This window comes from Pieris brassicae, chromosome 11 (assembly GCF_905147105.1).
Source record: "Pieris brassicae chromosome 11, ilPieBrab1.1, whole genome shotgun sequence".
Classification (NCBI taxonomy): domain Eukaryota; kingdom Metazoa; phylum Arthropoda; class Insecta; order Lepidoptera; family Pieridae; genus Pieris; species Pieris brassicae.
In genome coordinates this window covers 13,120,405-13,133,270 of record NC_059675.1, presented here as the reverse complement: position 1 = coordinate 13,133,270, position 12,866 = coordinate 13,120,405, and the positions used below count along the sequence as shown (strand labels likewise).

General features: G+C 32.4%; 2 protein-coding genes across 3 annotated transcripts in view; one reads left to right on the top strand and one right to left on the bottom strand.

The window, feature by feature from the left end:
- Nucleotides 1-10,594, top strand: part of LOC123715986 (protein pellino) — a 64,334-nt gene extending 53,740 nt beyond the window's left edge. For both annotated transcript variants that reach the window (XM_045671411.1, XM_045671410.1), the window contains exons 4-10: nucleotides 452-646; nucleotides 2,607-2,786; nucleotides 3,684-3,791; nucleotides 4,112-4,268; nucleotides 5,425-5,605; nucleotides 8,014-8,155; nucleotides 8,387-10,594. In XM_045671411.1, coding sequence (XP_045527367.1) covers nucleotides 452-646; nucleotides 2,607-2,786; nucleotides 3,684-3,791; nucleotides 4,112-4,268; nucleotides 5,425-5,605; nucleotides 8,014-8,140 — 948 coding nt within the window. In that variant the 3' untranslated portion in view covers nucleotides 8,141-8,155; nucleotides 8,387-10,594. The remainder of the gene's footprint in view (nucleotides 1-451; nucleotides 647-2,606; nucleotides 2,787-3,683; nucleotides 3,792-4,111; nucleotides 4,269-5,424; nucleotides 5,606-8,013; nucleotides 8,156-8,386) is intronic.
- Nucleotides 10,595-12,824, bottom strand: LOC123715987 (dynein axonemal assembly factor 10). Its single transcript, XM_045671412.1, has 6 exons — nucleotides 12,290-12,824; nucleotides 12,062-12,189; nucleotides 11,778-11,995; nucleotides 11,578-11,700; nucleotides 11,344-11,456; nucleotides 10,595-11,069 (listed from the first exon to the last, which is right to left on the bottom strand). The coding sequence occupies exons 1-6, from the start codon at nucleotides 12,571-12,573 to the stop codon at nucleotides 10,862-10,864; spliced, it is 1,074 nt and encodes a 357-aa protein (XP_045527368.1). The 5' UTR covers nucleotides 12,574-12,824; the 3' UTR covers nucleotides 10,595-10,861.
- Nucleotides 12,825-12,866: the final 42 nt, after the last annotated feature.

Here is a 12,866-nt window from a genome sequence, read left to right as displayed (position 1 = left end):
TTTTTGTTTTATTTCTTATCTTATCTGTATTTATTATTTAGTCCTGTACTTTTAATTTTAGTACACTGTTCCATTCCATGTTCATTGGTTATTTTTTATTCAGACATAGACATAACATTTATTACTAAAGAAACACACAAAATAGTAATAAACAAAAAAGAAAAATTACAAATAAAATGATAGAAAAAGCTTTTTTTCTTTTAAAAGGGTACATTTTAATTGTGTAATGTGGGCGTTGTGGTTGCTGCTGGCCCTGGCTCAGCATTAGTTGTGGAGCAGACGTGTTCCACAGTGCTGGTCATTTTTGCAGAGACCACAACATTTAGTTTGTGTTCCAGTATCCATGATTGATTACCATACAATTTAGAATACAGATGATAGAAAGAAATGACGAGACACACGTCTAAGACACTTAAAAGAGACCGGATAAAATAATTGGTTTTTTTTTCAGATTGGCCGGTCGTCAGAATCTCCGATCGACTTTGTCGTCATGGACACAGTCGCTGGCGATAAGACAGGTGATACAAAAGTATTGCAGAGCACCATATCCCGCTTCGCGTGCCGCATCATAGCGGACCGCAATGATGTTAACAATTGTCGCATTTTTGCCGCCGGTTTTGACTCGTCAAGAAATATCTTCCTAGGGGTATGTATCAATGATAGTAACTTGGTCATATTTTAAACAACCCTTGTTTAAGAAAATGTATGAGAGTGGAGGGTAGCAACACACACACAGTGGGGAACGTCGGTAATTTCTCTTTAGAAGTAGGTTTTCTATACGGTTTATGTTTAAACATTTGTTACTCCGGTTTCCAGTGGTACGAGGCCGGTATTTTATAGAACCGAGGCAAAACGGGCAGGAGACTCACCTGATGTTAAGTGATACACACTCTCGATACCAGTGGTCTTGCGTTGCCGGGCTTTAAATAGGGTTTTCATATAGTATATCTGTGCCTGAAGCCTTACTAGCAAGATTGTTTTTTTTCCTTTGAATTATAATGGCTTCTGGTCCCTTAGGTTAACGTTGATTTTATTTTAAACATGTCACGGTAAAGTATCACTGAATCCAATTACAAGATATCCAACTGGGCCGAAACAGGAAGTGGTTTGAAGTGTCATTGCAGACCGCAATTGTAATCGGGGTTTGAGGTTTGGCTTCGGGTCGATTGTATCAATAGGAGTACTACTTAATGGGAAAAGAAAGGAATTTTATTGAACACCCCAGGAAGTAGTAGAATATTAAAATGGCGCAGCTGTAATTGTCAGTCTCGTCTTCATAATAAGATGTGCTGATGTAATCTGCCTAAATTTAATTTAGGCATCGTTATTTTCATACAATAACGACGTCAGTTTGTTTGAAGCTTTTCTTGCTGCGTTTATTCTAATATAAAACAAGCTTTATATAAAAATATCTAAGTAAAATAAGGGCTGTTACGCAAAAATTATCAAAATGTATGCAATTTTTTAAAAATTATGTACGTATTTATTATGGGTTTTATTAAAACATGTTTAGAATTTAATTTACTTAATTATGTTCGCGTAGTAGTTATTTATATAATACTGTATACACCATAATCGAGATCGCTTATATGTAAAAATCCACTACGTTTTTGACATAAGGCAGTACTGACCTGCATTAAGATGCTGTGTAAGCCCGGAGTGCACATGTAACAAAAAAAATGTATAAAACAAAAAATACCGATACATATATCCATTCAAAATTTCAAATATTTATTTGTGACAGTTGCAAACGTTCTTGTCTTCTAAGTAATTATTTTCTGAACGTTATTTTTGTCAGTGTTTTGTGAAGATAATTTAAACAACATAATGCGTTAACTATATCCCGCGTTGTTACAAAATTTTATTAAATTCCAAAAAATAAATAATGAATATAAAAAAAATATGTAAATTGAAATAATTATAACCATAGATATCCGTTTGTCTATCTGTGAATTTTCTACTTCTGCTAGATGGGTTTAATAGAAATTATAATATTAATAAATGACATTTGTTTGCTAATTGGCCAACTGTAAAGGAAAACTGTCAACTTTATTAGTTTAAAGTAATCTGTGTATATGTCTGGGATTTTGGGCTCGATTCCCCGTCAGTTTATGTCAAATTCAAAGACTGAAGAAGGAATTGCAATTCCCCAGTCGGTTGTCTGGTAATTCCTCATGTAGAATACAAATTATTTTGAGACAAAATAGTTATTGTTTAAGAAAACACTTTTTAAACGGATTGAAGCTATGTATTATTATTATAAACTTATAAAAAGTGTTTTCTTAATGTGTAAAAGCCATGTTAACAAAAGACAATACTAGTTATTGTTTATTAGTTGTAAGGTTGTTCGTTTCATGACTTAAAATCAAATATATTAAAAGTTTAAATTAAAAACGAATAAAATACATCACGTTTAAATTACTTTTTAATTAAATACAGATCGAGTGAACAATTATATATTTTTTATCTGTCGATATTGACCACCTGAGTTATTAAATATTTTGCCTTCATTCGTGTCTATGATGACAAACATTCTATTCTATCACAGAATAAATTAATAAAATTTGATACGATATTTTTTTAAAGATTCCTGTGTAAAATTTCAGGAGAAAGCCACAAAATGGTCGGAGAATCACGAAATAGACGGTTTGACGACGAATGGTGTGCTCATAATGCATCCCAGGGGTGATTTTTGCGGGGGCAGCGCCACCTGTGGCCCGTGGCGTGAAACTTCAGTCGGCGGGGCTGTCTTTTCACTTAGGGAGAGCCGATCTGCTCAGCAAAAGGTAAATAAATCTTTTTAGGTCTGGGCCTCAGATTTCTGTATCTCTATCATGATCGTTTGTTAATCGAATAGGCAAGTAGGTGATCAGCCTTCTGTGCCAGACACTGTCTTGAGTTTTGGCTCAATATTTTCGTTCACCGTTCGAGCGAATTTTAAATGTGCACATATAAATAAAGTATATTGGTGCACAGACGGGATTCAAAGTTACGACCTCAGGTATGAGAGTCGCCTGACGCCTCTAGGCCAACACTGTTATTTTATTATAATAATAATTTTTTTTGCAAGAATATAGTTCAGAATGTTATGCATTGTAAAGTTAGCATAATGGCGTACAATTTTTTCTTAAAAGGTACAATAGAAGTTACAATTATTTTATATTATTTTATGACTTTATTCATATTATTATTATAATGTTTAGTAGTAGTAGTCAAAGATCTTGTTACATTATCTTGTTATAACACACATGATGGTATATAAATTATACTTTTGATCGCGTATAGTATATAGTCAGTAGTTAATATTTTTTAACAAAATTAATATAATGTTAAATCTTATACCTAACCTACTAATATAATATTTAGGAGAATATTGTAACTAACACAATAAAGGACACGATTAGACGACCGAAAGATTTAACGCCTTGTCTGTACGTCTGAGATATATATATATATATATATATATATATATATATATGTGTGTGTAATTAAATTAATACAAATAAAATTACAAAGAAAAGGTCTGAGACGGAATTTCTCGCTGACTGTTAAAAGTCCTCGGCAAATATATTTTTTTTACAAACTGTATGTTCATTTTGTCTATAGCGTCCAAGTCGTTGAATTTATTTGTTATTTCTGCCTTATTCAGATTTTGTATTAATCATATTAATTAAATGCTTCAGGGTCTACCGTGTCAGGAAGAAACAAATGTACTGCGGGATGGGACTATGATAGACTTATGTGGGGCAACACTTTTATGGAGAAGTGCTGAAGGACTGAAAAACTCACCGGTGAGAACATTTCTATGTAACTGCCTCATTGTTTAGTATGCTCCAGTTCTCCGGTTTAAATTCCGCTATTTAGATTTTTCCGATTTGTCCGAGAACCTGCGTGATACATGATAATAACTGTATGAACGGGAACTCAATATCGAAGGGATTTTGTATAGTTTCTCCATTACTTAACCCTTGGTGGTCTTTGTTGGTGGTGATCAGAAAGGTTTAGTTGTATATTCAACATTGTTTTCTCATAAATTGACTTGAATTGAACACACAAGTAATGTTGTAGTGGTATTATATACCGCCTAATAATTTCCAATATATTATTTCAGACAAAACGCGATCTAGAAGCACTTGTGGATGAACTAAATGCGGGTAGGCCACAGTGTCCCGTGGGTCTCAATACACTGGTCATACCGAGGAAGCTGTCTACTGCTCATCAAGACCTGAACCAGCCCTATGTATACCTTAATTGTGGACATGTTCAAGGTGAATACTCACGGATATGCACTTGGCTTATACACTTGTAAATAATTGATAAAAATTTAACAAGTGGTTCTACCCTTGGTTAAATTACATTTATATATATTTTGTCTGATAGAAAATTATTTATCTGAAACATTTTTAGATAATGTAATGGTTAAATGGGTAATGTTCAGAGTCGAGGTTAGGTGCTGAATATTATTTCTTATGTAAAAATCTTATATGTGTAAACATTCCAGTATTCCTGACAGATTGTCCTATGTATATACAGCAGATATAACACTGAACAAGTTATAGGAATAAAAGTATCACAGACGAAAAAATTTATATATATATATATATATAAAAATGAATCCCTGTTTCCCTTGGTCACGGCATCACGTATGAACTGCTGGACTGATTTCCCTAATTCTTGTTTTGATGTGTTCGTTAGTGTCAGAAGGTTCTTATGAAAGAAAAAAGCGCGGTAAATTAGAAAATTTAAGAATACTTAACCACTATATTAAGTAATCATGAATGTTCTTACGCGTATTCATGTAACCTTTTGGCGTTTGACATAACATTGACAGAATGCGTGCTTCAAATATTGTCAAAGAGGATGTAAGAGAAGTTATTATATTGATAAAATACATGTAAAATAATTACAGTCGCTAATTACTTGTGGAATTAATCTTGAAAATTCATGTTTTTCATATGGCCTGTTCCCATGTCGGAATACCAACAAAACTATTAATATACGCGCCAGAAAATTACCAAGGAATGTTGTATATCATAATTATATATAGGCATTTTTATTTAATTATACCAATTCGAAATCAATATTCATAGTTAAGACAGGACAACATATATTGGGTCTGCTAGTTGAAGAATAAATAAATAATAGGCGACAATAGGTTAACAGACATCTTTCTGGAATTTTCTGTAATTTTTATACTAAAAGGCATTCATTTACTGAAGTGGTACATATACGCAATATATATGTTGGGGAATTAGCTAGAAAATATATTTTTAAAAAACATTCCAGCATCGTTGCGAAATTAGGTATATGTTGCGTTTAAAAAATATTAATAAAAGAAAAGATGTATAATATCTTTTTTGCATTTGCACTTACCAAAATAATGTGTCAATAGAATGTAACTAATATTTTTCCAATCTTCCTTAGGCGAGCACTCCTGGGGCGCGGAAGGTAGCGAGACGGGTGTGCGTCGTTGCCCTATGTGCCTAACAGCTGGATCCGTAGTGCGTGTTTGTATGGGAATCGAACCCGCCTTTTACGTTGACTCCGGCCCGCCCACCTATGCGTTCAACCCCTGCGGACACATGGCTTCGGAAAGGACAGTCAAGTGAGTTTCTTTATATTGTTACGAGCTAGGGGATCGGATAGAAAATGCCGTAGATTTCTTTAAGGGTTTTTTCTTGGTAAATCAATGAGGAATTTATGGGCACAAATTAATTGCAGAGATTCACTAATAACACACAAAAACACAGTCACTAATTACTTCACTTATGCACACTTCACACAGTACTTTATCACTTATATTCACTTTATTCGCACTTTATCGCTTCGGTGTTTCTCTCTTGTTATCGCATTCCAAACTAAAGGCGACTAGTCGCGTTTCGGCTCGCTTATATATCCCTGGGAATAATTCTAAACAATATTCGAGAACTTTCTAGGCGGGCTTGCTACTGAGTAGCGATTGCACAATTCTAGAACGTCCGCACTCTTTGTCTCTTTCGCACGTTGCTCCGTCCTTGTCGTACGACGTTCTAGAGTGCTCAGTCTAGTTTCGAGAAAGTTCTGATCTTCTCTCTCTCTCTCTCGTATCATTTCGTCCTTGTCTCACACCTAGAAAGTTCGGTCTAGAATATTCCTTCATCAAAGGGGTATACCTAGGCCTGAAAACGCCTGAAAACGGGTCTCCTGAAAACTGCACCACCGACTGAAAAAAGGTTTCAGCTTCCTGAAAACTAGGGTAACATTATGAAAATTACAATTTTATAATATGTGATTGACCCTCTCCTGAAACTCTCAGAAATCATATTTCAGCCTGCTGAAAAGTTCTCTAACTAGTGGAAAAATCTAGAAACATTGCAGTCGACCCATCTTCGTAACAATATTATAATAAAATATGGCCAAATAAGCCATGAATACAATTTTATATTCAATACATAAATACGGTTATTGGATGAACAAAACTAAAACAAATAATAATAATTAATATTCATAACAAAATGGTTGTGACAAAGTACCAAAACAAAGCCTCTGTGTTGTGGGTTGTTCCTCCGTCGTATATGGTATTTAAAAAGTATAATAATAATTTTTTAATAAGTAAAAATATGAAAATATATTTTAAAGTAGAAATATATTGAATCGATTAATATATTTGACTATGTTCATCATTGAAAGAAAAACACTTTTTGAAGCTATGTATTATTATAAACTTATAATTATTTTACATACCGTGTCACCGTGACCACGCACGCTGATAAGCACGCGAAACGTCAAACGCCAAAAATTATGTACAATAATTATAAGTTTATAATAATACATAGCTTCGATCCGGTTAAAAAGTGTTTTCTTTCAATGTGTAAAAGCTATGTTAGCAAAAGACAATACTATGTTCATCATCAAATGACGAATCATAAATAATCATTTAGATTCACCAAAAGTGTGTGAGTAACAAATATTATCTGATAAGATTTTTACATTTTTAATTACCACCAGAGAAAACTATTACAGAAATTTAGTGCTATATAAATGGATGGAAATATAATAGAAAGTCGATAATTAAAAGACAAGTAAAAAATGTTCTTCCATTTAATGTCCTCAGTCTATGTATTAACGATTTACATACAAAAACACCGATTTATTAAAACCTTTATTCCTGAAAAATTGCTATAAACACTAATAACTAATCAGAAAATCTGTTAATTTCTTTCTATGATAATTTTTTTCTTGTCCTTGGACATAGGTCTGCTCTAAACGCTTCCACTCCTCTCAGTGTCTAGCTTTACGTAGCCACATAGGACCAGATGCTCCACTTATATCACCTTTCCATCTTTTTATTTGTCTCCTCATTTTTTTTTGTCATAGCGAGGAAGCTTTTCCGTCGCTTTTTTGTTCCATTTATCTTTGTCTTTTCTCATTTCAGTCTATTACTAGAATTTATTGTATAAACTCTACTCTGAATTTTTGTTCCGTAGAATTCTGACATTTCGTAAGTGTTGCTACTAAAAAAAAATCTCCACCGAAACATGGAAAAATTTGACTCATTAGGGCAATAAAAAATTAAATGCTACGTTTTTTTATGTTTTACCTACAAAACGATAAATCTAAATATTTACTTACAAGTGATCGAATACAAATTTTCCATACCACGAACAATATATCGAATATACTTTAATTATTTAATTTTATTTCTTTATCTGGCATCACTGCCTACTAATTCCAGGTTTAGTAAACCTTAAAAAATAACAATATGTTATCTTTAACTGTGCATTTACTGTTTGTGATGAAAAGGAACGTATTTATCACTCGCCTTGGATGTGGAGCACAACACTTAATAAAAGGGATACATTCACTAACAAATAAAATCTATGTATAGACTCAGATGTTCAAACGCGTATTGAAATTGAAAGATTTGCCCGGCCAAAAAGGTTTGCCATCTCTGACATGTCAAAATTATAGCTGTCAGAATTCTACGGAATTAAAAATCAGAGTAAATATATTTTTAAATGCATTGAATTTCAGATATTGGGCAACAGTTGATATTCCGCACGGAACGAACGGATTTCACGCGATTTGTCCGTTTTGCGCAGCGCCGTTACAAGGCACACCCGGCTATGTGAGACTCATCTTTCAGGACAATCTTGACTGAATATCCGAGCGAATGGTAAAATATTTCTTCAAATTTAATCCATTTACCCATAATTCCTTAAAAAACATAAAATTCTTTCCTCTAATAATATTAGTACACGTAAATTATATAAGGAGGCCTGTGATCCCACAATAGCGTATCAGATAGTAGTATAGAGACAAAGCATTTGTTTTTGTTGTTTTTTTTAATAGTTTTAACTTATTCTTCAACTTAAAATAAATTATTAAATTAGATATTTCTTTACAGGTTTGCTAGTATCAAGTAACCGAAGACAAGGAACACGAAATTTTTATGCATTAGTTATGACTACCCTCCGTTACTTGAGGGTACTTTCATGACACACCAAAATCATATGGAATCTCATTTTATTCCTATAAAGGATGCTTTTGGTTATGTAGAAAAATATAGTACAAACATTACTTGCCTTGTATTAATATGTTTTTCGATGTTTTTAAGCAATAGTATTAATACAAAAGGCATCCGATAAATTAAAATTGGGAAATAATGTATTATCAGCAATAATTGATTGTAGTTGATCGAATGAAAAAAAAAACTTGGTGTTCTAGTGGCATTGAATCCAATACTAAATTGAGGATAAGAGTGACAACTTTTTGGGTAAGAAACTGAGTCAAAACTAAGATTTAGCGCAAACCATGATTATGACCGTATGTTATGCAGTACATATTTCACTTATGGGGTATATATCATCAAGTCTCGTTTCTGAGTATCTAAGCGATAAGTTTTTAATTTTTAAGATTCCCGTACGGTTATAACGTGTGCAATGTTGACGTACAGAAGTCATACTTAGGCTTCCTGTGTTGCTACATTTAATATTTTCAAAACTACCTTGAAGAATACCAATATCAAGATTGTTTGTGGCAACACTGAACTTTGACAATTGACTGGTGTCAATTGTTCCTTTTTAACCACGCGCCAACTGACCTGTTTAATAAAACAATAAATATCCTTTAAACTATTTAATTTTTGGAATTTAAATTCTTTAACTCTAAATTAGTTTTGTTAAATGTAATAGCTACTCAAAGGTAGATAACAGATAACGGCATGATCACCGGTATATAAATTTTCAGTAGAAGACATTATTAATATTTTAAGCGGGGTTCATATCTGAAATGTCAACAGTGTTTTTTATTATTGGTGATAGAATGGGTTTACATTTGTCTCAACCCAGGTGTTAATATTTTGTTAAAAGCTCCATTTAGTTTCTGCGTCAATATTCTCATAATGTTTCATATAAATTCAAGTGTTCGTGTATTTAAATGTAAGATATGCTTTGTAAATCGCTCTCGAAATGAATTATAACAATTTCTGCAGATTATTTTGCTATATGCGAATAAATATGTGTAAATATAAGTTTAATTTATGTTTTTGTGTGGCTTAATATAAGATGTACTAGTGGACCGAGCTGAATAAAATAAATTTCGATACACAGCTGTAATTATCACTTTATATTTCGATGTCCGAAAAACCAGTACAATATAATATGAATCATTTACATAGATAAAAACGATAGTGACAGTTCAGACGCCATCTTAGTATATACAAAGATGGCGCCGTAACCATGGTAACATATTTGCTCACTCCTTTTTGAAGGAAATAAACTTAATAAATTGAGGTGAGTGAACGTGGGAATTTATTTTACGTTTTGCACCATTTTAACTATTTTTACAAGCACAGATTATAAAAATTTCGAACGACTGTTTCGGGAGACCCAAATTTATTTTCGTTTATGGATCTCATCTCCCAAGTTGCGATATATTCATATAGGTAATGAAATTGTAAAAATTAAATAAGTTAGTTGTAGATTAGCTTACATTTGAAAATTAGTTTTTGTACAATTTAAACTAGTTTAGAAGTTTTAATTTCAAACGTTGGGTATATTGTATATCGGGCTTTATTTCGTGTTTCAAGTCTGCTATTATAGTTATCATTAATAGAGCAAACAGTGAGACAATATTTAAGTAGATCAGAGTTTTAACAGTGTTGCTACATCTTATAAATGTGGCAACACTTTAGGCTCCGTTCTTAATATTACAATAATATGTTAAAGCAAAAGTGATAACATTATAGCTTAGTATTTTGGCCTTTTCTGCAGTTATATTATTCATAAAATCTACCTTCAATTTAGTGTTCATTTAGATTTTAATGAATTTTGTTTTACGCTTGTGTTTTGTAATGGATGTTTGTTTAGCACTACACATGGTTACGTCAAACACACGAACCAGGTTAAAAATGCTGTTTTTTGCAGAACAATATTTGCAACTGGTAACACATTCATAGATACTAAAAATCAGCATTTTTAGTTTGAAGAACTAATGATTCAATGTATTGACAGTGACACTAACATTAGTCGTAAATAAGAACTGAATGCTAGCCTTAATATTATTTATGATAAGTGCTAAGTCAATAAAACACTCTTTTGAGTTAGAAAATTTTCTTGTTGTTTATTTTTCACCAACTTCAACTTATCACAGATCAATGAAATAAATATGTTCTTATAGTTAAACTTAATTATTTCCTGGTCTAAAAAACTAATTTTAACACAAAGTCATCTTAAGACCAAAACAAACTTATGACTAAATTTCTTATATATTGAAACTAGTAAGTCGATACTCATTGACAGGAAGAGACAAATGTGCACAATAGTAAAATGGTATAGGACCTATTTTACTTTGGAGTGTGGACAAATTAAATAATAAATTCTTAATGCAAATTCAATTTGGTGGTAACTAAAACCCTTACATATTGATCATAAGCTGTTGCAACAGCTAACCCTAGGTGATCCCTATTCCAATCTAGTGCATTGATCGGCTGAGAACTGATGACCATCCGTTGGAGTTGATTTAATTTGCCAGGAATGCCTACAGCCACCCCTTGACCATCCACATGGAAACGCTGCTCTGGGTACTCACTATAAAATTATTTTATGGTCTACTCAGTTCATGTTATTAATAAAACTTCTAAGTTTCAATGATTATTATAAGTAGATATAAATTATATTGAATAAAATATATATATATATATATATATATATATACACAAAGGAACTAGGTAAACCAAAAACGAGTTTCGCCAAAATCTTGTTTTTCTCATCTAGGTGATTTTTCCTTATTTTGGAAACCTACACTTGTTGTTGCTACATCTACACTTTAATAGTGTGCTTATATACACCATATTAAACTTACTATTTCCATAGAGATGCTTGTCCATTTCCTGCACAAGTAACAAATATATCACGATTTTGTGGCAAATGGCGACATACCCATACTGTACCACTCTTTGTTGTGTTATCAAGTACCTAAAATCATAATTTTATAATAAAATATAACAGCACTTGTTCTTAGGTTAAAAACAAACTTAAAAAGGAAATACTTTTGATATCATTAATTATCTCAATTTTACGATTACTTTAGTTTTACCTGTGCAAATCCTTTTGTAGGATTCTGAGTTCTTACATCAAACACATGAAATTTGCCCTCTAGTGTAGTTGCAACTAATTTATTCATAGGTATGTCTTTTCTATCAAATTCCACAAAACAAACCTAAAATATAAGTAATATTACCTGTAAAATGTAATTTCTGTAACTGTGAGTAGACATAGAACATCTTATTTACTAACCCCATTTCTCAAATTGCATTCCCATCTTAAAGACATGGTTCGGAGGTCAAACATTTTAAGATCACCATTATCATAGCCAGCTACTACAATTCTTTCAGCATCATTGAAGGAGTTACCAAAAGCTACAGCCCAACAGTCTCTCTTAGTTTCTCCTTTCATTGGCTGCATGTTTGCCACTGGTTTTCCCCTTTGGCGAGGATCCCAGACTTTTACTGTACCTAAAATAATATGGATTAGGTAATTGAACTATACCAGTAAACATTTAAAAAAAAGTACAGATATACCATCTCGACTTCCAGTGACTATTTCCGGTGCACCACAATTCATTGTATTGCCACCCATACCATCAATGGAATTAATAATATCTGAATGCTCTTTAGTTATATAAACTTGGCAAGTTTTTTCCAAATCCCTAAAAATATTTAATTAAAAAATATACATGGAACATGGTATAATATGTACATTAGCAAAGGAGCATGTTATGAAATTCAAAAAATCAATAAAGCACCTACCATATTTCTAAAGTTCCTTTAAAATCGCCCGTAGCAAGTCTCCTCTCAATGTCACTACTAGCTCCAAATGTACCACATTTGTATGAATTAGGACGCTCTATATCTTTGATCTTATTCACTTCACCGGATGTTATTTCAAATATTTCTATAGTTCCGCTTCCATTGGGCAGACATCCGATAACAACAAATTTGGCTGAACAAGGAATCCACTTACAGTCAAAAATTGAGTGATTAAGATTATGTTCTATATGGGTAATGATCTGAGGAGTATCTTGATGTTCCATTTTATATTCTCTAACTGTTCGATATTACGTTTTATGAAATAATGGGGCTAAACCTGAAAGCTCTTGATAATCAAAACTTGATCGTAAATCGAAATAAACAACTACCAATAAGCACATTGTTGCTATGGAAACGAGGACATATTTACAAACTACACAGATTATACCGGTCTATGCGTCAGGCCACTACACTATGATTTTCATTATTTTATAAAAATAAATTTTATTATTTAGATTTTAAATCTAACCCTTACTCGTACTCAAAATTGCAATCTAATGTTACCCTTTCAGCATAG

Bases quoted from the DNA above. Each gene is read 5' to 3' on its own strand.
- LOC123715987 (XM_045671412.1), bottom strand. From the start codon at position 12,573: ATGGAACATCAAGATACTCCTCAGATCATTACCCATATAGAACATAAT. The intron at 12,190-12,289 runs GTAGGTGCTTTA...AAATATTTTTAG, and splicing joins AAAGGAACTTTAGAAATATG to GGATTTGGAAAAAACTTGCC. The intron at 11,070-11,343 runs GTAAGTTTAATA...ATAATTTTATAG, and splicing joins CAAGCATCTCTATGGAAATA to TGAGTACCCAGAGCAGCGTT.